We start from the raw sequence: 26,848 nt of genomic DNA, 5'->3' as shown, positions 1-26,848 counted from the left end.
TGCCAGTTCCCACAAGGCTACAGTCCTAAACATAGGACTAGGACAACAGAGGGACAGGAGGGCCATTCAGATTCCTGACTTAGCCCAGACCTCCCTTTCCCCTCGCCAAAAGATTGAAGTTAGTAACACCCCATGCAAACACCAAAGAGACACTGTCAGAGCCTAGGGTCATTTGGTGCTATCCTTGAGATGTACGTTCTAATAGCTTAATGGAAAAGAGAAGCCCTGATGATGGGCACTACAGCTAAGACAATTAAAATAATCAAATTAGTATATGTGACGTTTATACTGGTGGTTGAAAAAGAAACTTTCACAAGACAAAGTTATAACACTTTAATAATTTAAATAGAACCAACTTCAGGGATGCACATACATTAAAATTCAAACAACGTAATTGAACAGTATATTTAAATGCATCAAATTCTTAAAAATCCCCCCCAATAGAGTCAGTATCACGAATATGAAAAAGTAATTTTGAAGTACTACAGACCATAGTAAAACAGACAAGATCATTATTTTGCATTTACCAATGAGACAAAAACCTGTGGATACATCACACTTTCTAAGAACACTTCTAGGGAATGTCAGGACAAAGTCATTCCAAAGGAATACAAATGATCTCCAAAAAATGATTGTTTATTTATTTATTTGCAGGGCTGGGGATTGAACCCAGGGCCTTGCACATGGTAGGCAAGTGCTCTACCGCTGAGCTATGTCCCTAGCCCTGCAAAGAGGAATTTATAGCTAACAAATTCTTTGGTCCTCCAAGTCACACTTGTTTTTACTTTAAAATACCAAACATGAGTTGGAATTCTACCTAGAAATGTCTAATTATTAAGCAGGTTAATGTTTATTCCAAATTAAATTTAACATGGAACTCAAAAATCAACCACCATTGGACTTTAGAAACTCCAAATACAGGGGAAAGTAGTAGAGATTTTTTTAAAAAGGAGAGAAACCTCGACCATCTTGCTCCATTGTAAGCTAAATGGCAAGTAAGTGGCAGAGATAGAATGACCACAGTTTAAGCAAGCAACGTAATTCCTTTTTTTAAAAAAGAATGAATAAATGTGAAGAGCACTATGCTGATGGAATAAAACACTCCTTTGTAGAATTAACTGTGTCTGTTTTTGTGGGAGAGTTAAGTGTTTTTGTTTTAATTTGGCCCACACTGCCCCAGTGGAACAAAATTTAAGATAAATGGTAATAAGGCAACAGCTTCTGGACTGAAAGGCCTACACCACCTGAACAGAGTCACACTGAGGACAAGACCCAAGACCCACATTGACCACAAGGAAAACAAGACCAGAGTTCTCAGTGCATTTTCACAAACAAGACAGCACAGCTCTGTGAGGACAGGGGCACAGCTCCCAAGGCAGGCCACAGACAATTCATCTGCACTCTTTTGGGCTCTTGGAAGCTAGAGTTCTTCAGACCTGACAATGATGAGCACTCCCAAAAGTTTCTAGAAATCCTTAGAAAAATATTTCATAAGATCAAAATAAAAATGTCCAAGAAACTTCTAAAGAGACAGCTGTGGGACTAGTTATCTGCCGTGTGAGTACTAAGACTTATAAAATAATGGCTTTTTAAAAAAAGGCAAAAGTATCTACAGGCTAACTGGTGTGATATTCTCATCAAGGCACAGAGAGTTAAATGTCTAAATCCCTGTATGTTGACGTGAGAATAACTCGTAAACAACTCCAGGAACTAATTCCCTGTACTTGAATTAAGAAAGAAGGTAGAAATGTGCCTTTTTAACTCACAGTAAAATTGAAAAAAATAGATATTCCACCACCTTCCCTTGGTGACTAATGTTAAAAATGGATAGCTGATAAATAAATAAAAACGAAATGTCATTTGTGAATTCATAAACATGATTGAAGCAGAGCTGCTGGACTTCGAATTCACAGAGCAAGGCTGCACACTGTTCGTGAATTATTAGAGCACTTTCAGCATTATACCATTTCTGTGGCAGAGGAAAAGGAACTGCTTTTCCCATGTCCGATTCTCCTATGCTGATAAGACAGATCACTGTCGGATTTCATTCACATACACAGATTCTTCTCCTCCCCAGCACCCTTGGGTTATCTGAATGGCAGTGGTTTGTGCATGTAACTTAGGCTGCTGGCAGTTCACCTTAGACACTGCCCCTACAAGGTGGCAAGAAGAAAGCGCAGGGCTTACCCCTATGTGAATCATTTTTAATTTGACTTTATAAATAATTTTAAATACAATTATTGACAAGGCATAAAGTTAACATCTGTAACAAATGAAAAGGGGAGGCATGATGAAAGACAACACCATTAGCAGTCGGACCTGCGCGACGCCATGCTCCAGTTCAGCTCCGAATGAGAGTGAGAAACTCCTCCCGCGTCTTGGGATCTTCCCGGAACACACCCAGCATTGTACTGGTCACAGTTTTGCTGTTCATTTTCTGCACCCCTCGCATTACCATACACATGTGTCTACAAAACAAGACAATGAAGGTGGTTTTCAGGAGCTGACAGTGCTGATTTGACTCTTTAAAATAAAAAGCAAGGAAGAAGATGCATCTCAGCTCAGTTACCAAGTATGTTAAAATATCCATTCTGAGACAAATGGTATCCAAACTTTTTTTTTAAAGTTTTTAAAGTTTTTAGCTTTTATTCTTATCCATGGTTAAATCCTTGATGCATTCAACAAGAGTAGAGAAAATGGAATTTTCATTATGAGTGAAAATAATATATTTGGTCTTCAGAGACCAAAGCAGTGCTGAGCTAGGTGTTTAGAGAAATACCCAATTATGTGCATCTCACCAGGCAGAACTCAGATAACAGAGACCAGTGGGTCTGAAGCCACGTGACATACACTGAGCAGAGGTCAGAGCAGGCCATCAAGTAAATGAAACTGCCCATACTGAATGTGAAATTCTCATAATTCACTGTAACTTAAAGAAGTGTCTACATCTGGAGATCATTATGTGATGTGAAATAAGCCAGGCACAGAAAGACAAGTGCTGCATGCTTTCACTCATGTGAAAAGCAAAAAAACCCCTGATCTCACAGAAGTTGGACGTAGAATGGCAGGTACTCCAGGCTGGGGAGGAAAGCAGGAGGGAGGGTGGAGAGGGGTTCCTCAGTGGACAGGAAGCTACAGTTAAACAGTAGCAAGAAGTCCACAGTCCTGTCTGGGCACCACGGTACGGTTGGGTGACTATAGATGAAAATAATGAATTACAGATCGTAAAAAACTAGAGAAAAAGAAAAGCTTGATGGTTTTTACCATACATAAGTGATAAATATTAGGATACATAGATATGTTTAACCTGATTTAAATATTACACCATGTATACATGTATCAAAATATCATATGGGGGCTGGGGCTCAGTGGTAGCACAATTGCCTGGCATGTGTAAGGCATTGGGTTTGATTCTCACTACCGTATATAAATAAATAAAGGTTATCAACAACTAAAAAAAAAAAAAAAGTCATATGATACCACACAGATATGTACTTTTTTTTTTTTTTTTTTTTTTTGGTATTGGGGATTGAACTCAGGGGCACTTAACCACTGAGCCTCAGCCCCAGCCCGATGTATACTATTTTTATGTTTTTAATGAATCACTTAAAAAAAAAAAAAACTTAAACTAAAAAAAATTAGACATTTTTTTTTTCTCTTTAAAAAGAGTTATCTTCAGTTGTCCTTTGCACTGATTCTTAGTTTTTTGTGTCTTTCAAATGTGTGACAAAATGTTAGAAAAACTGCTTGGACCAACAAAAAAGCTAAGAAAAAAGAGAAGCATAGAATAAATCTGCAACTATGCTTATAACTCCCTGCACTTCCACAACCCTCAATCCCACTCTACCCCATCCCACCCCACCCCACCCCTCCAAAAAAAAAAAAAAAACTCTCCCATACCCTGGTTTCTATATCAGCAACACAGTGAACAAAAGAGGGTGAAGGGTTAGGCCCAGAGATAAAAAATCAGCAATGGCAACTGTGTGACATCACTTGGTGCTAGGAAAACCAAGCAACACTAAATGTCAAGATCAATTTTTACATAGACTGTGACGTTATCAAAGGCAGCTTCAGACTTACGTTGCTTCAACCACTACCCCAACTCCTGCAGGCTGCAAGGCTTCCGTGATTGCCACTGCAATTTGTTTTGTAAGACGTTCTTGGACTGTGAAGGTGACAAAGAGCTCAGTTTAAGAGTCAAACACAGGTTGCAGAATCACATATGTCAAGATCATTGTATTGTCATGAGCAACTAATAATAATAAAAAAAAGGAAATGACCATCAAAAAAAAAAGAGTCAAACACAAACAGCTAGATTTTTTTTCTCTAAAATTATTTGACATATTAAAAAGCAGACTTCTGTGACATTTAAGAGCCATGACAAAAGCTTTTGCCTGTTTGCTTTGTCTACTGAGTGAGCCACAAGGAGGCCCTCCCCTCACCTGCACTGCAGGTGCTGAAGAGAACCCCGGAAGCTCTCCAGCATCTCTGCAGGGGAGCGATTAGAATGGCAAACTAGCTCCTAACATGTGCAGTAAGACCAACAGAATATTGGTTAATGAGCAACTCCACAGAGGTAGAGTGGAGCAAATAAACAGCTTGCAACACTAATAACAAAGGAGCTAATTACTGAATTGTTGAAAACCAAGCGATTTAACCTAAATACTGTGCTGTCTAAAACAACTTGTCTTTGAATACATACAAAAGTGTGCACTGAAGCATTGCATTTATTGGAAAACTGACAAAAATCCCCCAAATATGTATCAGAGCGGGGATTGGCTAAATCAAGCCATGAACACCACAGAATTCTAAGCAGCCACCAAAATGAATGAGGAATGTATGTGGAAATGAATATTTATGTGGAAAAACTGTTTAAGGTTCCTTAAGTGGGGGGGGGGGAAGAAAACAAGGCCAATTATCCACTTTAGCTTAAATGTGATACAAATAAACTGCTTTGAAAACAACGGCATATGCATGGAAATGTGAAGAGTTGTGCAAACACAACGGTGATTTCTGTCTTGACTTTTATCTTCCTAGGAGGTTTTAATTTTTGTTATATTCATTACACTTTGAATACAATAAAGATACTTTTTTGCAAGAAAAAAATGCTTTCTGTAAAAAAAAAAAAAAGATTTATATAGAAGTTTACCTTGCAGTCTTCTACTATAGATTTCTACAATCCTAGAAAAGAAGAAAGTGTTTTAGTTAATCATACCTTGCTTGAAGTGAAATGCTAAGTCCACCTCACAAGACTAAAAAGACATTGTTGAAGCAATAGTTGGATGTGGGCAGGGGATAAAGCTTATTCCCATAAAACAAGTTCTACAAGGAGATGCAGTCTCACGGAGACCATAATCACACTACACAAAGTGGGGCTTCCGTATGTCTCTAAAGGGGGGTGGGTGGGGACTAATGTATCTCCAAATACAATGTTTACTTAGAAAAAAAAACCCACACAATTAAAGATGAGCTATAAAATTTTAAAACTCCCAAGTCACCAATTTTAGGCTGTCTCAAATGTTCCAATTAATCATATTGTTTTATCAGAGCTTAAAGATCAAGTTAAAAATAAAAGACTATTTGTTAATTGATATCAGGCCAATTAGCTGGTCACTGGGGTGCATGCCTATAATCCCAGTGACTCAGGAGGCAAGAGGATTGCAAGTTCAGGACCAACCTTAGCAACCCATCAAGGCCCTAAGCAACTTAGTGAGTTCCTGTCTCAAACTGGTGGGGAAACAACAACAACAACAACAACAAAAAAAAAAAAAAAAAAAAAAGGGGGGGTGGCAGGCTGGGATGTGGCTCAGTGTGGCTCAATGGTTAAGTGCTTCAAGTCCCAGTATTAAAAAAAAAGTCAGGTTAACTATGACACTATGACTAAATCTGTTAATGTAATCAGATTAGAATGGATTTGATTTCTTTCCTATATAAGATAGGTTTATGTAAGTACTTTGTATGATTAACCTCCCCAAATAAAAAGACTCCTGATCTTACATCACAATCTGCCAGGTGATAAATTCTTCCCTGTCTAGTCAAGAAATGCAAATATGGCAATGTGAATAACCCGTTTGAGGGGGGCACAATTCACAATGAGAATGTTTTCTTTAAACTTTGACTTTTTAGTCATAGATTTGGACACTAAATGTCAAGATCAATTTTTACATAGACATGAATTTGGGGACCCTCCTTCTTCATGTCCCCAGTAGGTATATAATATTGGAGGAATATACCTATATTGTTTGGAACATAAATCTGAGAAAGGATGGTTTTCAAGCTCCTATCTAGGAGCAATGGCATATTTCTTACTGGGTCAAGTTTCTACATTTATAACTTCTGATGGGTTTTCAGGTGACTAATTTATTACATAAGTAGAAGTCACTAATTTCAAAAGTTAACAATGTCTTTCTCATTTTTCTTTCCTAAGTAGAATTTTGGGTGCAATATTAGAAAAGTGTTAACATTGGGCATCTGTGTTTTGTGTGGACTCTTTAGTAGGGATGTCTCTAATACTTCATTATCGTGCGTGGTGCCTCCCCATTTCTGATAGAGAGTTGTAGATATGAAAAGAATCATTCATGCATTGTGGGTTTTTTTTTTTGAATGCCTATGTGATTAGATAGTGAACTTATGCTCAGAGTGCTTATAATCTCTTATTTCTACTTTAAGTAAGGAGTAGGTGTCGATTTATAATGTCTTTTCAGCATTTCACATACCTTTTCTGAATTAAAAAAATCTTTATTTTGTTCTCATTCTATGAAGATAATTTTATATATATTATTTAAGTTGTTGATAGACCTTTATTTATTTATTATTTATATGTGGTGCTAAGAATTGAACCCAGTGCCGAGCCACAGTCCCAGTCCCTATGAAGATAATTTGTTAAGAGCTATTTGTTGGGAATAAAATTTTTGTTTGACACTGACAGTTATCTGTCTTTTAATATTGTGGTTGGCAAACCAAGTGTCAGTCTCACCACTGTTACTACATAGCTAATCAATATTTTTCTTCATGGCTACTCTGACATTTGAGTACTCTAAAGTTTACCATGTTTTGCCTCAGCACATATTTAAATTTTTCTCATTTGAAATTTACTAGCCTTCTTGAATCTAAAGACTAATATTTCGCAAGTGATCTGGAAACTTTTCCAGGAATTATCTTTTCTAATATTTCATCTATTCTGTTACATCTCAGAACTCCAACTGTCTTCTACATTTGTTAAATTCAATCTCATATTTTCTGCTCATCTCTCTGAATTGTATTCTGTGCAATTTTTTCATACCTTTCTTTCAGTTTACTATATTTTCACCTATGCCTACTCTGCTATTCAATAAGCATATTGAGCTTCGGTGTCATTTATCATATTTTTTCTTTATTTCTAGCAGTTATATTTGGTTGTTTTTCTGATCTGACTGGCTAACTCTGAAAATTTCTTATTGCTTTGTCAAAATTTCAATACTGTTACTTTTTAAAATACTTGCTTCATATTCTCTGATAATTCCAACATCTGCCCTCTTTGCACATCTGTGGCTTTTCTTTTACTTTTGAACTCATGTTCCTAAGAATTTCACTTGTGGGAATTCTTACCATCCTGGATAAAAAATGCATCAGAGAATGTGCACTTTTTCATGCCAGTGACTACAAAGCTAACTCCCTGGGGCCATTTTAAATAAATTACTGTCTTGGGCTTTTTTTTTTTTTTTTTTTTTTTTTAAGTACTAAGGGAACCCAAGCCTGGTTGCATGTTGGTCAAGTAGTATACCATGGAGCCACCCAAGCCCCTGAGACAGGTCTCACTGAGTTACCCATGTTGAACTCCAATTTACAATCTTCCTACTCAGACTACAGACTAGCTGGAATTACAGGTATGAAACATCACATCCAGCTATGTACCAGGGACTGAACCCAGGGGCATTGAACCACTGGACCACATCACCAGCCATTTTTGTAATTTGTATTGAGACAAGTCCCATCAAGTTGCTTAGGGCCTTACTAAGTTGCCGAGGCTGGGTTTGAATTTGTGATCCTCCTGCCTGAGCCTCTTGAGCCACTGGGATTACAGGTGTGCACCGTGAGGACTGGCTAATTTGACTTTTTCTAATGGTTAGTTGTAAGTTGAGGTTTTCTAACTCTCAGTGCATTCCTTTTTCTCCCATCTTAAAAAAAAAAAAAAAAAAAAAAAAAAAAAAAACACTATTCATATTTTTTTAAATGTTAAGGCATATTTTTAGTTACATATCCTCTCATCCCTAGATATTAATATATATTCTCTCAGTCAGACTTCCCAGCAATTTCTGATTTGGCCTTGTGATTTACATTCTTTTGGGGTTTTCTAATTTATTCTGCAGAGTTTGAATTTTATCTTAAAAGCTATAAGGAGTCACAAAAGCAACAGCATGATTAAATCCTCAGTCTAGAAAAATCATTTCAGCAGCACTTGAGAACAAATGCAAGGACCCTCAGAGGTTAGAGGCAGAAGAGCCAGGAGCTTGATATACAATCCAGGAGGAAGAAAAGCCCAATAGAGAGTGGTGGCACTAAGGACACAGGCTGGCAGAAGTGAGGTGCTGCCAGAGGCAATGAGCACCCAACAACAGTGGACGGCCCCTCCCCGTTCCTTGATCAAAATACTTCTAAGATCAAACAATGATTTAAAAACAAAAATGAGGCCATACAAATACAAAGAAGAAGAAGAATTATTTATGACTATAGAAAAGTTTTAAATTTATTTATGAAAAAATACTACTATAAAGCAAAATCAAAACACAAAAGAAAAGGTTGAGAAAAATTACTTGGAGCACCTGACCTAAATGTGTAAACATTCAAAGAGCTTATGCAAATCAGGAATAAAAAAAAGGCAACCAAATGAAAAATGAGGAACTTTCTGAATTTCACTCTATGAGACATTCAAAATGAGCAGGGGATGCAGCTCAGTGGTAGAGCGCTTGCTTAGCACGCACAAAGTTGTGGGAGGGAAGGGGGGAAAGACAGAGAAAAAGGGAGGAATGGAGGAAGGGAAAGGGAAGACGATGTTCAAATAAAAATGCTGTCATTTTTTACTTATCAATGTGCAAAGATTTAAAAGTGAGATGAAACTCAGCATTAAGAGTGTGGAGAAACACACCCTTTACCTATTATCAGGGTATAAGTTGGCATGATCTTTATGGAGAGAAATTTGGCAATAGCAAAAATTCAACTACCCTGAACCCAGAAAATCCATCATAGTAATTTCTCTTATATGCAGATTCAAAGTATGCAAAGAAAATATATTAAAACATGTTTAAAGCATTTTTTTTCCCTTTTTGACAGTTTCAAACAGCATACTATACTTGTCCATATCAAAGACTAGTTTAGGGCTGGGGATGTGGCTCAAGCGGTAGCACGCTCGCCTGGCATGCGTGCAGCCCGGGTTCGATCCTCAGCACCACATGCAAACAATGATGTTGTGTCCACCAAAAAACTAAAAAAATAGATATTAAAATTCTCTCTCAAAAAAAAAAAGACTATCTTAATGAATTAGTCAACCAAAGAAATATTATATAGACCTTAAAAATAATCTGGACATTTTAGGCTAAAAGATACAAGAAATTCAAAGTATTTTAAATTTTTAAAAAGGCAGTAATAGTACAGCATATAAGGTATAATTTCCTTTATTGTTGTTTTGCTAGTTTTAAACAGCTATGTTTGTGTTTTGCATAGAAATTTTCTTAAAGGATAGTGAAAGAAATCTCTGTAACTTTAATTCTAAAGAATGACAACAGGAAACAAAAGCTTTCCCTTTATTCACCTATTTGTATTTAAGTGAAAAGTGTGTGTGTGTGTGTGTGTGTGTGTGTGTGTGTGTTTTATTTTTGTTTGTTTGTTTGAAATAGAGTCTTGCTGTGTTGCCCAAGCTGGTCTTGAACTCTTGGGATCAAGTGATTCTTCCAAGTAGCTAGGATTATAGGCATGTGCCACCATGCCTAGTAGTCATATGCTATTTTCATAATAGAGAGGAAATAAAAAGAAATGTTCCCTCTGTAATCTAATGCCCATCCTATCTTTTTATCAATTCCCCATCACACTTGGCTAAATCTCTTGTTTCCATCAGTGATCCCAGTCCCTACCCACTGGAATATGCCTTGTAACTACCCTCTGGCTTACCTTCGCTCTGACATGAAGCTACCTAGAAGAACTTTAATCCCATTAGAATTCTGCTCATCTCTCCATCTCTGGGTCTTTTCCACCCTACAGGCCACTATCATCATGGATGCTATGAACCTGGAGCTCCAAAGCAAAGCAAATACTTGGGTGTGTGGGGGTAGGAGGTGTGGGTGGGTGGGTGTGCACATGCACACACACTGGGGACTAAATCCCAGGCCTGTGAGTAAAAGCAGGCATCGCTGTGGCACCCATTGCGACCTCACTGTGCACCCTCCTTACAGGTACTGCTGTGTCCTCTTTCTCTCTAGATGCCACAATGGCTGGTACAGGGCCCAGGCACAGCAGGTGTAATAAGCAGGTTAGCCTTGGCTACCTCAGGGTACTAAAATTCTAAATTCAAGATTTAATTATATTCATTATATTCACTCAATTATTCTAAGGCAAACAAACAAACAAACACATGTTCAATGGCTTTTTGGCAACAAAAGGAATTTCTATTCAAACCAAATGTACTCTAGAGTTCTACTAGAGTTGAACCAAATCAACTCACTTCTGGCATTTTCTTGTTACTTAAGGTTTTACTCTCTGATATTTGACTTTACTGGCACTGAAAGGTCATTCATTTAAAAGCAAGCATATAACACACTTCACATACGAGATTAAAATGAGCAGTGAAGTTCTGCTGAGACATGAGGCTTTATAACTCTTCAGTCACTAAATATTTTTACTTCTAACAAGAAATAAGCAATTGGATAAAATTTTAGTCTTGTTTTCTGTTTAACAAACCCTTTATTCAAAGTTTTTACAAAATATCTAAAAGTAATATACACTTGGGTCTTTGGTGTTTCATTTTATTCTTAGGCTTAATCCTCTTACTGTAAGGACAAATCCCCATGCTAATAATCAAGTCCTTTGTATTGTTTCATGAAAGCTTAGTTGAGATTGTTTCCTTTCACTAGAAAAGGAAATAACCAAGACTGCTGTTGCCTCCTACCCCTAAGTCACCATTCATTCCGTGATATTACTGATCACTCTAGAATTCATTTCCCATAAAGTATGGATCATGGCCAATCTGGGATGGTCTTCTAGAGAAAGCTGTTCACATTAAGACCAAGGCCTCCAGGGCTGAAGGTGTGGCTCATTGTTACAGCATTTGCCTAGAAGGCATGAAGCTCTAGGTTTAATCCCTCTCACTATAACAAACAAAAAAACCCCACAAGGTCTAAGCTTAATATAGTCTGACAAACTTTTTTATATGAAAGTCATCCACTATACCATTCACATATGGACAGTCTTTTATGGTCTCAGCAGTGCCAGAAATTTTATGGGAAAGGTATGGCTTGGGAGTCTTGCTGGAAGGAAGGACACCAGACCACTGGGCCTGTAGCCACATTTGCACAGTAAGCATGCTGACCTTACTTAGACCATACATTATGAAACGGTAAAAATAGACAATTTTAGTATAGAAACTGTTATTCACAGTTGACATGAAATTGATTTTATTTATTATCATTTGGGAGTAGATTACTAGGGAGTCACTAATAAAAATTACAGTTAGATTAAACACCCTCTATCAGTACCTCCTCAGCCACCTCTTGGCTCTACAACCAGGGACAGATCACTGCAAGATGCCAGGATGTTTCTGGATTTGTGATAGGCGCCTTCCTGTAGTGAAGCTCAGCCAGGATGTACCATCATTTTTCCAAGATACCAAGCAGCCCTGGCTAGTGTAAAGGCTGCCAAGCGGGCACAAGGTCATAAACTAGGAAAGTTAAATTTCTCTTCAAACAACTTTCTCCTAAATTCCTAATGGAAATTAATGAGAAAATGGAGGTGAAAACAAGGAACAGCTGTGAAGGGCGGCCATCAGCCTGCTGGGGTGGGTTACACAGATTCTAACACACCCTCCCTACAGGAGAGGGGCACATCCCAGTGTCTTCACAGAGAAGCAGCAGGAACCCACCAAAGCCACAGAAAGGTCAGTTAATCATAGAGATTCACTTGTCCCAGTTGTAACAGGGTCACTATAATATCAATCAGAATTTTTGGACTGAACTTTAAAGGTAATGACTGTCTGTTCATTACCTGTCCCTCCATTTTGTTCTTAACTCTCTCAGCAAACACACACACACACGCACACACCCCTTCCCCAGTATTTCCCGGATCACCCAGGATTCACTGGCTCCAATCAACCAAATGAAATACCAATAAAGAATATTCAGGGGCATAAACAATCTCGGTGGCTGGGGCAGGCCATGGGGTAGAGGATGACATACATGGGCATTGGTTCTGAACAGGGCCTGCTGCTCTGTTGCCTTTCCAAGTATAAACTTAAAGTAGCAATGTGACTTGCAAGTGAGATCCAGTCTAATGGGGAGAGAATGCTTGGTGAGACTGATTCTCAGCAGACAGAGGCAGGTTTTATCTACCTGTTTTCTTGTTTTCCACACACTCACCGGGCAAGTTTGCTGAGGCCAAGGACTTGCTTGTTAGGAAGATAACCGATATGGACCTTCAGGGGAGAGACAAATCGTGAGCTAAGTGAACATATAGCACTGCTTTCTGACAAAATACAGACATACAAAATATAGTATAATGGCATGCAAAGTCATCACAATGACAGTATAACTTTAAAACATTAGAAGATTTAAGACTTTTTAAAAAGTATAGCTGTGATATTCCCTGATAATTTTTTATTCAAATCTGAAATTTTTTTCTCAGGAAAAGGTAAATGACCCTGTAGCAACAACACAATGTAACCAGGAAAGACTCCTTTATATAAAAATGTTGCCATTCCCCAGGGCCACTGTAGCCTTAAGATTTCCACCACAGAGCCAGGTAATCTCAGCAATTTGAGAGGCTGAGGCAGGAAGAACAAGTTTGAGGCCAGCCTAAGAAACTTAGTGAGACCTTGTCTCAAAATTAAAAAATAAAAAGGGCTAGGAATATGGCTGGGGTTGTGGCTCATACTAGCCAAATATAAATCAATTAGACAAATATAAACATTACGGACACATCTGCATCATGATGCCAACATAAAACAGTTTTCATTCGTTCACCTAATATTTATTATACACTTCTACAATTGATCTAGTAATAGTACTTAGTGGTGTTTTTTTTTTTTTTGGTTTTTTGTTTTTTTGTGTGTTTATTTTTTTTAATCTATTAGTACTATGCTTGAAGATTTTGAGATTCCACTTCACTGCCTTCCTGGTATGCAGGAAGAGAAAGTCAAAGAGCACCTGAACGCTGGGTACTACAAAGAAAAAGAACTGTCCCATAGGGGCTGGGTGTGGTGGTGTATACCTATATTCCCCGCAGCTCAGGAGGCTGAGGCAGGAGAGTTGCAAGTTCAAAGTCAGCCTCAGGGGCTAGGGCTGGGGCTGAGTGGTAGAGCACTTGCCGAATTTGTGTGAGGCACTGGGTCCAATCCTCAGCACCATATAAAAATAAATAAAATAAAGGTCCATCAGCAACTTAAAAAATAAATAAATAAAATCAGACTCAACAACTTAGTCTCTAAGCAACTTAGCAAGGCTCTGTCTCAAAATAAAAATATAAAACCAGCTGGGGATGTGGCTCAGTAGTTAAGCATCTCTGGGTTCAGTCCCTAGTACCCACCCCTCAAAAACTAAGAATTGTCCCATCCAACCAATGTCTCGGTACTGCTTGAATTTGTATGCTTATCTGCAGTGCTAGAGTACACTTCTAGTTTATGTGATTTTTGGTCTCCCTTCAGATTCTAAATCATTTAAATGTCCATTTCAGAAAATCATCACTAAATCATATAGCTAAAAAAGTTAGCAAGCACACAAATAGAAGGGAACAGCCACAGTGGTGAGAAGCTAAGTACAGGATTGAGCTCCCTGACCTTGGCCCCACAAGGCTACTAACTCTCTAGATCCTCCTGAACAAGAGTTTAATTATCTCACCTACAATAAAAGACAGAAATAAACTCAAAGGTTCCCTCATTGTTAACTGTAGATCATAAGACACTTCGTGCCTCCTGACATGATAGAATATGAAGTTCTCAGCATTCCTGGGAACTACTTCTGTTTGAAATGTTCAGTCTTAATATTATTAAACTTTAGATCTGGTTTATAGGAAATCCAGAGGTTGAGCGGAACACAGAAGGTGAATCACTACAGAAGACCCAATCTGGTCTCTTCAATGGGAGAATGGGGGAGGGTGTATTTTGGAATAAAAGACTTAATAAGATATAACCAAATGCAATGTAAATACAAATGTGACTCTTAACTGTATTCTTATTTAAATAAGCCAACAGCAAAGCCTGTGAGTCAACTGGAGAAATTTATTTGGGTTAGCTATTAGATGCTACTTAGGAGTTACTGTTGATTTTGTTTGTGGTCATGCTACTATAGATAAGGGATACATATTAACTGCTAGTGTGGGTTAACTTCTAGTGTGGGTAAGTATTTTAGAAATGCCAGTTAATAATTAGTGATGAAAAGTCATGCTGTCTATAACAGACTTTGTATTCTTCAATATGTTTATGAACTTATTGCTGTCTTGTTACATGTGGTAATCAAATTGGGTTTTCTTTAAAAAAAAATCCTTGTTTTTTATAGAGACACACTGGAAGAAATCATGGGAGGTATAATGAATATCTGGGATTTGTTCCAATATAGTGAAGTGGGGACCTTTCTTTAATATGATTGTCCTGTGTTGATATCTGTTGAAACTGGTTGATGAGAACTGGAACTTATTCTACTAGTCTTTCTCATTATGTATGTTTGAAATTTTCCATGATAAAATTTTTTTTTAGAAGAGCAAGAGACTGATACCATTACATACAATCCTGAAAGTACCAAGTATTGGCAAGAATATGAAACAATGAGAACTCCCATAGACTTCTGAGAGTGTAAATTGGCACAACCACTTTGGAGAGCTATAGGTCAGCACTGGGTAAGCTGAACATGGGTATACCTGAGAACTCCCATAGACTTCTGAGAGTGTAAATTGGCACAACCACTTTGGAGAGCTATAGGTCAGCACTGGGTAAGCTGAACATGGGTATACCCATGTGAAACCGATTCCACCTCTAGATACATTCCTAGCAGAAATGCATGAATATATGAAACAAGAAAAATCTGATAGCAGTGTTGTTTGAGCAAGAAAAGAAAAAAAGAGGAGACATGCAAATAACTACCCAGAGAAGAACAGAATAGATAAATTTCGGTGTCTTCATACAATGCAATAATATATAACAATGGAAATAAACTACAATCACAGGCAAAAACATCAATGAATCTTTCAATGTAGAACAAAGGAAACCATACTCAAAAGAGGACATATTACAGATTCTTTTCACTTATATATTACTGAAAAATAAGCAAAATTAATCTATAGTGTTGGAAATTGATATGCTGGTTACCTGTGGAGATCAGGGATGGGGTAAGGCTTAAGAAGGAACAGGAGGTAAGCTTTCAGGATGCTAATCCTGAAATCGTGTTCTAGCTCTTAATCTGTGAGATGGTAAAAAAAAAAAAAAAATACCCTTGTGATTTATGCATTTTTCTAAGTTTTACTTCTATTTATAAAAGTGAAAAAAATTAAATACTTTAATAAGAAAAAAGAAGCAAATGTTAAATCTTATTAAATTTCAGTAATGGCTATTTAGGTATTCATAACACTATTTCCTATGAGCCTTCTGTTTGAAAAGCATTATTGAAAAGCCAAAATTAAATAATTATTGGGGGGCTGGGGATGTGGCTCAAGCGGTAGCGCGCTTGCCTGGCATGCGTGCGGCCCGGGTTCGATCCTCAGCACCACATACCAACAAAGATGTTGTGTCTGCCGAGAACTAAAAGATAAATATTAAAAATTCTCTCTCTCTCTCTCTCCTCTCTCACTCTCTCTTAAAAAAAAAAAAAAATAATTATTGGGTAGGATGAACAGGACAACTCTTTGTTCTAAAGCCACATGTTCTCCAAGTATTTATTGTATGTACAAATGTATTTTTTTGTGGTACTGGGGATTAAATCCAGAAATGCCCTAACACTGAGCTACATCTCCAGTTCTTATTTCTTTCTTTTTTAAAATATTTTTTAAATTATTGATAGACCTTTATTTTATTTATTTCTATGTGGTGCTGAGAATTGAACCCAGTGCCTCACACAGGCCAGGTAAGTGTGCTACCGCTGAGCCCCAGCCACAGCCACTCCAGTTCTTATTTCTTAAGACAAGGTTTCACTAAGTCATCCAGAATTGTCTCAAAGTTATAGTTCTCTTTTTTTGTTCGTTTGTTCTTTTTAGAAATACCTGACAGTGGAGTGTATATTTTGACATATTATATATACATGGAATAGAACTTATTCTAATTAGGATCCTATTCTTATGGTTATACATAATGTACAATTGCAGTGGTCACATATTCATGTATGAGAATAGTAAAGTTATATCTGATCATTCTACTGTCTTTCCTATTCCCATCCCTATTTCTTTACTATGATTTAGATGTGGTGTCCCTCAAAAGCTCACATGTGAGATAATGTAAGGTTTGGAGGGGAAATGATTGGGTTATAGCCTTAATCTAATCAGTGGATTTCTTCCTGGTGGGATTAACAAAGTAACAACTGGAGGCAGTGGTTCATTGGGGATAAGGACATGGGGTATATATTTTGTATCTGGAGAGTGGAATCAGTCTCTCTCTCTCTCTCTTCTCTCTCTCTCCCCCTCCCTCTCTTTTTATCATCATGTGAGCTGCTTCTGCCACACTCTTCATGATGTTCTGCCACACCTCTAGACCCAAGGAATGCAGCCTGCTGTCTGCAGACTGAGACCCGTGAAACCGAAAGCCCTTAAATAAAAGTTTTCCTCCTCTACAATTGTTCTGGTTGGATCCTTTTAGGCACAGCAGTATAAAAGCTGACTAAAACATCCCTTCTTCATTCCTTTTTGTCTAATTCAATGACCTGCTATTCCCCCCTCCGGCTCCTCACTGTGTGTTAGCATCCATATATCAGAAAGAAAGTTTGGCCTTTGGTTTTTTGGGATTGGCTTATTCCACTTAGCATGATAGTCTCCAGTTCCATCTGGCAAATGCAGTAATTCCATTCTTTTTTATGGCTAATATTCCATTGTGTATATGTACCACATTGTCTTTAACCATTCATCTGTTGAAGGGCACCTAGGTTGGTTCCATAGTTTAGCTATTGTGAATTGAGCTGCTATAAACATTGATGTGGCTGTGTCCCTGTAGTATGCTGATTTTAAGTTCTTTGGGTATATACTGAGGAGTGGGATAACTGGGTCAAATGGCAGTTCCATTCCAAGTTTTCTAAGGAATCTCCATACTGCTTTCCAGAGTGGTTGTACCAATTTGTAGTCCCACCAGCAATGTATGAGTGGGCCTTTTTCTTCACATCCTCTCAAATGTTTATTGTTACTTGTATTCTTGATAATGGCCATTGTGACTGAAGTGAGATGGAATCTCAGTGTAGTTTTAATTTGAATTTCTGTAATTGCTAGAAATGTTAAACATTTTTTCATATATTTGTTGACCATTCATATTTCTTCTTCTTTGAAATGCAGGTTCAGTTCCTTGCCCACTTATTAACTGGGTTATTTGTTTTGTTTTTGTTTGATGTTAAGTTTTTTGAGTCGAACTTGCAATTCTTCTGCCTTAGCCTCACATCAAATTTATTTTTAACTACAACAAACTAGGTGATATATCATCTAGCTGACATTTAGATTCTTTTTTTTTATAGAAAGGGTTGGAAATAAATTAAAGCCACTAATACCACAACTTCTGTCCCTGGAAATTCTGTAATCACTACTGCTCATATCATGCCACATATCAGGCATATCTTGGATCAAAGAATATTCAGTCAACATAAAGGGCAAAGGTTTTCAGAGCCTGCAGCATCTACCAAGAAAAAAAGATGCTGCTGCTTTAACCTCATTCTCTTCACCTATTAACATGGTATTTAATATAAAATTTGGCCTGAGGGCCAGCTGCTACATTGTTTTTTTAATTTCAGGTTATTACATCAATCAGGTTGATAAAGAGTAAACATTTATGTGTAACTATAAATATCTAGGATATGAAGAACTAGCAACTGACAATTTTAAATACAATATCATAATTTTAAAACTTTCATTAGGCTTTTTAAAATGTCAGGAAATAAAGAAAACCTTACCTTTCCCACAAATGGAACTAGATGATGTTCACACATGGAAAACATATCTATGTCCTTCACAATCACCATCTCATCATGATCTTCATCAAATATAGCATCGTTCAGGACATCTGAAATCAGAAGCTTGCCTTAGTAATGCTTACCATTCCACAGAAAAGCACAAAATAGAAAAGCCACCATGATCAATACAAAAAGATAGTAAATATAAATTAAGCCCCCCAAATATTCAATTCTGTGAATATTTCAATGAAACTGACATGGGTACATTAAAAATATGTTAGAAATGTAACCTAGAGCATGTTGTGTTAATTAATATTATTATAATTATATTATCATTATATATTATATAAACATAGTATATATGTTGTAATCTATATTTAAGTTTTTATAGGTGTTCCTCACCTGCAATGTGGATCAAAATGGGCTAAAAAGTATGTTATCCTCACTAAAACATTAATGACATACAAATTAAAACCAGTTAATTTTATCTATCAAATTAACAAAGTCTTTCTCTTTAAATGATATTTAAAAATCATTAATACAATGTTATATAAGAAATGCAGAACTGCAAATTTATCTGTAGTATGAGAAAAAAAGGAGGGAGGGAGAAATGAGGAAAGGAGGGAGAGAGAAATTATGCCAAATAAAATCAAAGTGGCTATTTTCTTGTGTAGAAATGGGTCACTTTCACTCTATTTTTTTTTTTACCTTTTTTATACTTAATATTTCCTCTATAATGGATAGGTAGATAATCATGAGTTAAAGACAAATCTTTAGCATTCTGACTTCTAAGGCCAGAACCATACGCTTGTAAACCTGACTGCTATTACCAATTCCTGAAATAATTTTCTGTATTTCTAAAGTCTCCCAGTTACTGTAGATGAGTAGAAGACTAATTCTAATCGTCACCTTTCTTAGATCTTACGGTGTGTGTGCCTGTGCCTCTCTGGGGAGGCTTTAGGGATGAGTGATAAACTGTGAACCTGGCATAGGTGGCCAAGCATACTGCAGACATCTAAAAACCGTTCTTATTTTTTAAATACTGCACCAAGTGAGCCTCACTATCTCATCTGCAAAACAGAAGGTTACCTAGGGGATGCACAAGGGACCTTTGAGCTCTCCACCATTCTGTGACTGTAAGAACATCCTGTCCTGGATGCTGAAGAGGGACAAAGGGATACAAGCCACCATCCTCACCACTGCAGTACCACCCTGGTTTTGATAATGGTTTAGGTACCTGATGGATGGTGTAGGTGAATGCCTGTAATATGGAAAATTCCTCGGCTCTATCATCAACTGAGAAAAGAAGCTAAAAGATGGACCGTTATCAGCTCACTTTTATAAAGTAAACATATACTTTATAAAACACTGATGCCTAGTTGTACGGTTTCAAGGCTTTGGGGGATACCCACACTACATAGTACAATTAGACACAAGGGAGGAGGTGAATACAGCCTACAGCCACCTACAGCCACCACTTTCCCTCAGGCAGGCTGCCAAGTGAGTCACAGGGAAGATGTGCAAACGTCCACCCACACTCCTGACCTTCAATGGCTCAGCTGCTCCTAGAATAGGGGCTCAGAGATACTGAGTCATCATGCAAACCAGTTATCATGCCCTGAGTCAGGCTATTCAGAATCGCACTAGAGTGTGTGGTAGGGAAAGTCATTAGCGTGGTCCATGAAAGTGAATGTGTGGGCTTTAAACACCCACAGACACTCCTGTTCGAAGTGGCTAATAAACTCCAGGGAGGAAAAAGCTCACAGTCCTTTGTTAAGTAAATATTCCTTCTCCAAAAGCAGTTTTTCTATACTGAATATTCTGTCCTAATCTTTAGTCATATTTCTGAAAGGAGTCCAAAAATAGCCCCTTAGTGTTCCGAGAAGCATCCTGGATTTCTCCAAGAGTTTAACATAATGTTATTGCCATGTATAAAACTCCCTAAAATCTTTAGTCACAAAAGAAATATTCCTGAAAGTAAAAACAAATAAAAAATTATTTCTTGAAGAGAATCATCATCTAATGTCAGACACATTCATTTTCTCTGGCAAAGAAATTCCCCATTGTAAGCTCTGATGACAACCATATGGTGTATATGAAAGCCAGCCTTTCAGCTAGGCTAAGTGAGGATCTTCACTTGCTAGCTGTTGGACCTTGGGCAAGGCATTTGATGCCTTACTCTTCTTGGCAGTAAAACAGCCATGAATAAGAGCAGATCTTTCAGAGGTATCGTCAGGATTAAATGTGTTCACAGCTAAGTAAGAGATGTGGTAGTTACTACTCTTTTAATGAAGACTGGCAGCTAGACATGGTGGTGCACACCATGTAATCCCAGAGCAGAGGTAGGAGAATCAAAAGTTCAAAGCAGCTTCATCAATAGTGAGGAGGCCCTAAGCAATTTAGCAAGACCCTGTCTCTAAATAAAATACAAAATGGGCTGGGGATGTGGCTCAGTAATTAAGTGGCCCTGAGTTCAATCCCCGGTAATAAAAGACAGACAGAACTGCTAAGCTATATGTGGGACACATGGGTGTACACTGATAAATATCAGAAGTTAAAAAGCAATAAGTTGCTTATAACAGAACACAGGAAATGAACAGTAGTAACTTTACAGTGGAAAAGTCTGGCCAATGCTACCTGAACTAAGTGATCAAAGTTAACTTTGCCAGCAGTAAGACATAATAAATTGGATGCAGTGGCACACACCTGTAATCCCAGCAGCTAGGGAGGCCGAGACAGGGGGATCTCCAGTTCAAAGCCAGCCTCAGCAATAGTGAGGCGCTAAGCAACTCAGTGAGACCCTGTCTCTAAATAAAATACAAAACAGGGCTGGGGGTGTGGCTCAGTGGTCAAGTGCCCCCCAAGTTCAATCTCTGGTACCCTCCCCCCACCAAAAAAAAGACATAATAGTATTGTATAGCTCCAGATTTGATATAATGAGAAGGGCACATGGCCTCTGTGGTAGTCTTCCTCAAAATTTACAACTGTAGTACAATCATCAGAGCTACCCAGGAGGCTGAAGCAAGAGGATCATAGGTCCCAGGCCAATCTGGGCAACTTAGTAAGACTCTGTCTCAAAAAATAAAAAGGGCTGGGGATATAGCTCAGTGTTAGAGCATCCCCTGGATTCAATCCCCAGTATAGGGGAAACAAAAACAAACAAAAAAAAAAGCACAGAGGTCACAAAAGAAAAGGAAAAACTGAGAAACTATCAATTGAAGAAGAGTAGAGAAATAACTATATGCAATGGAAATAAATTCAAGTAAAATCTGTAGTTTAGTGAATAGTATTGTACTCATATTAATTTCTCAAGTGTCAATAATTGTACCCATGCCAGATGTTTCTTGGGGAAACTGGAGGAAGAGCATATGAAAACTCTATACTATCTTCATAATTACTAAGTAATAAAAAAAGGAAAAGGACAATATCCATCAACTGAAATGTATAAAAATGGAGTACTACTCAGAGCAGTACAGAATGAACCAATGAACATATAATAACATGTTTGAACCTCCAAAGTATCAACTAAGTGAAATAAGCCATATATGTTTTTAGATACACGTGTTCACACATGCACACAGAAAAGATGACTGTCATGCATGTAGTATAATCAACAAGGATAGATCACATATACAATGGAGGTCTCATGAAATTCTACCTCCTAGTAATGTAGTCATCTTAGTTTGTGTAAGTACAATCTGTGATGTTTGCACAACGTCAAAATCACCTAGCACAACACATGAAACTCAGAAAGGCAACAGTGCAGTGATAAAAAGCAAACAGGTGGCTCACCATGGGCCAGAGAAATGGGAGAGAGGATTTGGCTGCAATAAGGTAGGAAGAAAGTTGTTTTTTGGGTGACAGAACTGTCAAAATTCACTTTGTACATGCAGAGCTGGTGAATATTTCTGAATGTTAATTATACCTGAATAACGCCAATTTTAGAATATTTTTTCAATTATAATACAGTACCTAACCTTTTGTGTGAAGTAAAGTGGAAAAGAGAGAATAAACATATACACAAGTGTTTATCTACAAAAAGAAACAATGGGCCAGGCACAGTGGTGCACACCTGTAATCCCAGACCCTTGGGAGGCTGAAGCAGGAGGATCCCAAGTTTGAGGCCAGCCTCAACAACTTATAGAGATCCTGTCTCAAAAAATAAAAAGGTTTGGGGATGTAGCTCAGTGATAGAACACCCCTGGGTTCAAACCCCAGCACCCCTCCACACACATACACCACATGCACACTCACACACACACACACACACACACACACAAATACTGCAAGGATAAATGAAAAAGCTACTAAAAATTATTACCTATAAAGAACTACGAGAAAGGAGAGAAGAGATGTGGGTGGAAATGAGACATCTCTGAATATAATTTGCTGTTTGTCTTTGAACTCCTTTAAATGTTTACATACTCAAGTACATTACACCAATAACATAGCCTCATATGGTTTAATTCTTTGTGTGGTAATACTAATATGTTGCCTATATCCCATTTCATTAAAATGAATGTAGACTATAAACTTGACCTAGCCAAATCATTTTTCTTCAATAATGAAGTTTCCCAGCTATATTTACTTGTGTTTTGCTCCAACATATCTGAAAGCTACCATCTGTGGATAATAAGAACAAAACACTATCACAGATTGTTTTAATTTCCTGCCTGTTATCAGCAGCAAGAAGGTAACCCTGGAAACGAGGATTTACAGCATTCTATTTCCTACTGTTGGTCATAACCACAAAGGAGACCAAAGCAGCCTCCAAAATTTACAGGTTTGTCTATAAGGCCACCACACAACCTCGGTCTTAAGGTACACCTTTCTCATGCCAGTAACAATTAAGCAATGGCAGCAAATAGCACTGCTGAGCAACTATCCCTCCCTCGAGGAGTCAATCTGCTGGGGGGGCCCCTTCCTGAAAGTGCAGTAAGACAGGTCTAAACACCTCTGAAGCATGGTTTCTTAGACTCTTCCAGTGAGTGTGTTAAAACAAATTGCTGGCCTCACACCCAGAGTCTCTGTTTCAGCAGGGCTGGTGAGCCTGGGAATCTGCATTTCTTTTTTTTTCTTTAGAGAGAGAGAGAGAGAGAGAGAGAGAAAGAGAGAGAATTTTAATATTTATTTTTTAGTTTTCGGTGGACACAACATCTTTGTCTGTATGTGGTGCTGAGGATCGAACCCGGGCCGCACGCATGCCAGGAGAGCGCGCTACCACTTGAGCCACATCCCCAGCCCGGAATCTGCATTTCTAACAAGTCCCCAAAAGATCCTAGTATTGCTGATCTGGGAACCACACTCTGAGAGCCCCCATTTAAAGCATTTTAAGTTTTATGAAACTATACTGAATCTTCACATCTCCAAAATGCTCCTACTCAAATATACAGACATGTATATCTAAGGATAAACACAGACCTGATTCTGCCAAGAAGAAAGGAAAGTGAGGAAGGGAAGAGGGAATTTCTGGAAAAGATTCCCCTAAAAGGAAATTTCTATCCAATAGAGTTTGGGTGTTTTTTTTTTTTTAAGTTTTTCTTTTTACTGAATGATATAAGAATTAACATTGTCTAGGATATTTGGTGATCAGCACCAAAAATCAGAAATCTCTGAAGAAGCCAGAATTTGACTCTTGATTCATCTTGCTGGGAGAGCAGCATTCAAAGACAACGGGAAATGGCTTGTTATACTGAATGCATCCATCCTAAAGGGCAGGAAAGAGAACAGTGACTGCTTACTGGTTTTAGAATTAAAAGAGAATGAGTCAGAAAGGGGAAAAAGGGGGTAGTACCTAGGCCATAAGGCCTCTTTGTTCTTGGCTAGAATTAAATCAGCTGAAGGAGCTATCAAAGATATCTATCCTGATTCAGTGCAGCAAGGTGTGAATCACGGTCCCAGATGCTCCTAGTACAAGCTAATATCAGAGCTGCCCCTACCAGGATACAGCACTCATTTCACTGTGCCTCTCAGTACCATGGTCGTTGTGCTCAGGTCTCTCAACCCCATTGGGTTATAACCTGTCAGAGGTACTTATTGTATCTTAAGGCTTTGGAGTAGTTCCCACAAAGTAACATCATGCACAAAACCGGAATTAAACATAGATCTCCTATGTCTATGCAATTAACATATGCATTTTTATTCAGTGATTCAACTCCTTAAAATAGATTGTAAAATAAAGGAACTCCAAAGACACTCATGTGACCAAGTGAACCTAAGAATTTTCACTGCAGCCTTATTGGTAATAGCAAAAATTGAGAAAATTGTCACTCAGAAGAATGATTACACAGCTTGGGTAGAGCTGCAATAAAATACAACCCAGGAGTGGAAATGAGTGAATTTGAACGGCATTTATAAATTCCTCAAATATTGTTTAATGGAAAAGGCATGACGCAGAAGGATATATACAGCATAATTCATATTTGAATGGATATATTGCATATAAAATGAAAGCATAATATAAGAGACCAAATTTAAGACAGTGTTACCTCTGTGGCCAGAAGTTAAAGGATCCAGAAATAAAAAGTAATATCTTTCTTTTTTAGAAATATTAAGATTTGTTTAGACTTTGGATGCACTGTTTGGGGGTTTAGCTCAGTGGTAGAGTGCTTGCCTAGGATGAACAAGGCCCTGGGTTCAATCCCCAGCACTGGAAGGAAGGAAAGAGAGAGAAAGAAATTGAAGGTATTTTGGCTAAACTAGTTTTTCATAGTTTGTCTTACCTATTTGGGACATTTTATAAATATAGTTTTCTTTAAATTATGGTGTTTACATATATACTGATCCTTCTCCCCCCCCCCTTTAAAAAGAAAAAATAAGGGTTGGGGTTGTAGCTCAGTAGTAGAGCTCTTGCCTAGCATGTGTGAGGCACTGGGTTCAATTTTCAGCAACACATTAAAAAAGATAAATAAAGATACTATTTCTATCCACAGCTAAAAATATTTTTAAAAAAAGAAAAATAAATAAGCTGAGGATACCTTGGAGCTGAGGGTGACAGACGGGGGGACAGAGGGTAAATACCTTCCTGCTTCTTACAGTGTTGCAAACTCCTTCAAACCCTCCTCCAAATCCTTTGCACTCTTCTTTTTCCAACGTGGACCCTGAAGAATGGCTTCCACAAAAGAAGAGTAGTAAGAAGGACCATACCAGCAACATTCATAAATATGTCCATGGAGAGAGCATCAAAAAGCATGTCCCTTGGGGCTGAGAATATAGGTCTGTGAGAGAACACTTGGCTACCACGTGAAATTCCTAGCACCGTCCAAAATTAAAGTTAAAAAATATGTTCCTTAAACCAAGGACAGTGGTACACACCTATAATCCCAGAAACTCAGGACATTGAATTGATGATATAAGAACATAAAAGCACAATCTCTCCATCCACACTCAATTATTTAAGTGGTCTTAAAGGAACCTGACATGTACATTGAGGCAGGAGGATACCAAGTTTGAGGCCAGGTTCTGCAACCTAGCAAGACCCTGACTCAAAAACTAAAGAGCTGGGGATGTAGCTCAGTGGTACACGCCCCTGGATTCAATCCCTAGGAACACATGCACACACATTATGCCCTTCAGACACTCAAGACATTCAGAAATTTGCCATGAAGGCAAAGGGGACCTCAGATATGCACAATGACACCAGGTTCAGGAGTAGTCTGGGCCTAAGGAATAAGGAAAGTCCTGTACCATATCTGTATAGTTGTCTAGAAAATGCAACAAGAATGAAGATCCTCCATACAAGCTCTATACTTCAGTCACCTACGTACCTTTTACCACTTTCAAAAAAATCTACAATCAATTTGGATGAGAACCTCTGATTTTCAAATAAATTTGTAAAATGGCAAAAAATAAAAAAAATTGAAGAACAACTCCCTAAACCATGCTCTGCAATTTAAAGACCTCGACTCTTTGGCATCAAAACATTTTGCTTTCTGCCTCCTGTTTGAAAAATTTGTTCTGTAAGAAAAGCAATGTCAAAACAAATTTGAAGAGGGAAAAAAAAAATCACCATCTCTGTTTTCATTTCCATCATGACAGTGCACTTCTTGTTAGAACTTCCAATACTCACAGCTTCTTGCACTTAAAAGACAGAGCTAACATTTGTAAAACTGGGCCAAAATAACCATGAACCCAAACATTCCACACACGGACGTAATGGAGGAAACTAAGAGGACTGTAGACAACTGGTCACACCATCTGCCAGAGAAGGCAGGGGCTGCCGCACAGCTTTGATTCGATCTTTGAAGCTATTTCATAAACTGCAAATTTGTTAGCAGAAAAGATCCAGTACATTGCAGAGAAGGCAAAAGTTTGGTTATTTTGGAAATTTTCATTCCTACTGTCCTTAACGGAAATAAACTCATGTTTCTTTTAAGCTATTAAAAGAAAGCCAAGGCAATTGATACAGATGCTATTTGGTGCCCTAAAAAGAGTACAACATACAAGCTTTCACTCAACAAATACAGTACTGGTGAACTATTCCCATTCTCTCTGCCACCCATCATGAACATATCACTGGAGAGAGATCTAGTTTCTACATATGA

The 26,848-nt window shown here is 37.9% G+C and overlaps 1 protein-coding gene across 1 annotated transcript in view; it reads right to left on the bottom strand.

The window, feature by feature from the left end:
• Positions 1-357: 357 nt before the first annotated feature.
• The window catches only part of Gch1 (GTP cyclohydrolase 1), a 43,626-nt gene continuing 17,135 nt past the window's right edge, over positions 358-26,848 (bottom strand). The window contains exons 2-6 of the mRNA XM_026384120.2: positions 18,306-18,415; positions 12,600-12,655; positions 5,150-5,181; positions 4,081-4,165; positions 358-2,468 (exon numbers count right to left, since the gene is read on the bottom strand). Of these exons, the coding sequence (XP_026239905.2) occupies positions 2,342-2,468; positions 4,081-4,165; positions 5,150-5,181; positions 12,600-12,655; positions 18,306-18,415 (410 nt within the window). The 3' untranslated portion in view covers positions 358-2,341. The remainder of the gene's footprint in view (positions 2,469-4,080; positions 4,166-5,149; positions 5,182-12,599; positions 12,656-18,305; positions 18,416-26,848) is intronic.

This window comes from Urocitellus parryii, chromosome 6, assembly GCF_045843805.1.
Source record: "Urocitellus parryii isolate mUroPar1 chromosome 6, mUroPar1.hap1, whole genome shotgun sequence".
In the NCBI taxonomy this organism is placed as follows: Eukaryota; Metazoa; Chordata; class Mammalia; order Rodentia; family Sciuridae; genus Urocitellus; species Urocitellus parryii.
This window is presented reverse-complemented; position numbering and strand designations above follow the sequence as displayed.